Genomic DNA, 1,709 nt, shown 5'->3' with positions numbered 1-1,709 from the left:
GAATTTATCGTTCGAAGGCTAATTGCTCGATGCTCTCCCGCTCGCGGCTTGTTTCGCGAGTAACGCACTCCTGTGGAATGACTTTTTTCCACGAGGATATCGTTGTTGTTCCGTACCACCGGAGTGCCGATAGCTGTTTGTCGCGGATGAATCTTTTCTCGGCTGGAGAGCGATTGTCGGTTTCGAGGTTGATTTCACGCGTTTCTAGATAAGATTCGGTCGGTTTAACCCTTCGACTTGTGATCTTTCTTCTGACTGCGCATCTGAGCGTCAACTGTTTACTGTTTCAGCACTGTGTCGGGTAACAAAAGCTGATCTATTACAGATTGATAATATATAGAATAGTAATTCTCAGTCTTGCAAATTGAAACGAAAGTTAGGATTAATAGTAGTGTTTATAATAGTAATCGTTAGAATTACAAATTGAAACGAAAGTTGGGATTAAAATGAATTTCTCTTGCTGTTATAAATTTTGTCACATCTTGACCAAAATCTCTGTCACCAGGCTAACTCGTAACTGAAAGGGCTGGGGAAGGGTAAGGGAAAGAAACGCTAGCTCTTTTTGAGTGTTTTCAATTTTAATGTGCGAATACATGTTTTAGAAAATATATAAGTGTTATTCTGTGTGATGGTCGGGACAGAAGTGATTCTTTTCCTATTTTTTAACCCTTCGTAAACAAACTTGGTTGTTTATGTCCAAGTTTATGTTTATGTTCTGGGCTTGGAAAAAATCTGAAAAAATTGTGGGTAACTTGTGAAAGTCTCTGCTACATCGTGCAATTGTTCGTTAACTGAGAAAATTCATTTGGAGGAGATACGGTACAGATTTAATTAACAGAATTTAACAAGTGATTTCTCAAAAGCAACACTTTCAGCAGCACTTGTTTGCAAGCTAAAAATTCATCGATCACTGGAAATTTCTAAAAATTGAAATCCGATTGGAAAGCTTCGCATTCCCGAAAATAACCCGGAAAAATTCTTCCACGCCCGTAAACGAGTGTCATCCCAGCCCCTGTTTTACCGTTCAGTCTTGCCGGTACGATTCACTCGTCGACAATGACCGGATCAAATTGGTCGTAACTAAATTCGAAATCAATCATCCTGATTTCAGCTTGTCCGGAATCTCGGCCAGAATGGATGGAGCTGAGCGGCGGTGGTTCTGTGTGTTATGCCCCGTCACGTTTGGGTAAACTCGTGCTGCGTATCACTGGATTTCCGAGGGTCACTCAGCAGTGTCATCAGAGTCAACAACAAGAAGACAGTCACCATGGCGAGACGAGACACTTATACCTCGGCTTTCACCACCCCTGGGACAGGGACTTGTGGAAAAGTTGGATTAAACAGGTAAGTCAAACACCGGGACCATTCCAGTTACAATAGGGAAACTTCGTTTCTATGATGATCACGCTCTCGGGTTTGCAATTCTTCCTTTTCTTTTTTGTTTGTTCGTTCTATAGAAAAATTGTGTCTATTGAAACGGAGGAAGGGAAAGTGGATAGCAGTGTCTTCTTTGAAATTTTGTAGAGTTTGTAAATCGTGGATTGTTGGGATGATTCTTTTAATTGGGGAATGTTGGTAGTCTGCCTTTTTCATTGTGTTTTGAGTATGAAATGGTTAGGTGTATGAATAGAATAAGAAAAAAGAGGTTTTTCTACTAAGGTTTATTAAGAGTTAAATTAAGAAAATATTGAAAATTTAAATAAAGAAAT

General features: G+C 39.7%; 1 protein-coding gene across 1 annotated transcript in view; it reads left to right on the top strand.

Annotated features, from left to right (window-relative positions):
* The first annotated feature begins 1,137 nt into the window (after positions 1 to 1,137).
* LOC108573764 (protein phosphatase PHLPP-like protein) overlaps positions 1,138 to 1,709 on the top strand; it is an 81,385-nt gene continuing 80,813 nt past the window's right edge. Inside the window, exon 1 of the mRNA XM_017936243.1 lies at positions 1,138 to 1,344. Coding sequence (XP_017791732.1) covers positions 1,138 to 1,344 — 207 coding nt within the window. The remainder of the gene's footprint in view (positions 1,345 to 1,709) is intronic.

The sequence above is a fragment of the Habropoda laboriosa genome, unplaced genomic scaffold (assembly GCF_001263275.1).
Source record: "Habropoda laboriosa isolate 0110345459 unplaced genomic scaffold, ASM126327v1 scaffold126, whole genome shotgun sequence".
NCBI classification, from domain to species: Eukaryota; Metazoa; Arthropoda; class Insecta; order Hymenoptera; family Apidae; genus Habropoda; species Habropoda laboriosa.
Note: the sequence above shows the minus strand (reverse complement) of the source record. Positions and strands in the feature narration are given on the sequence as shown.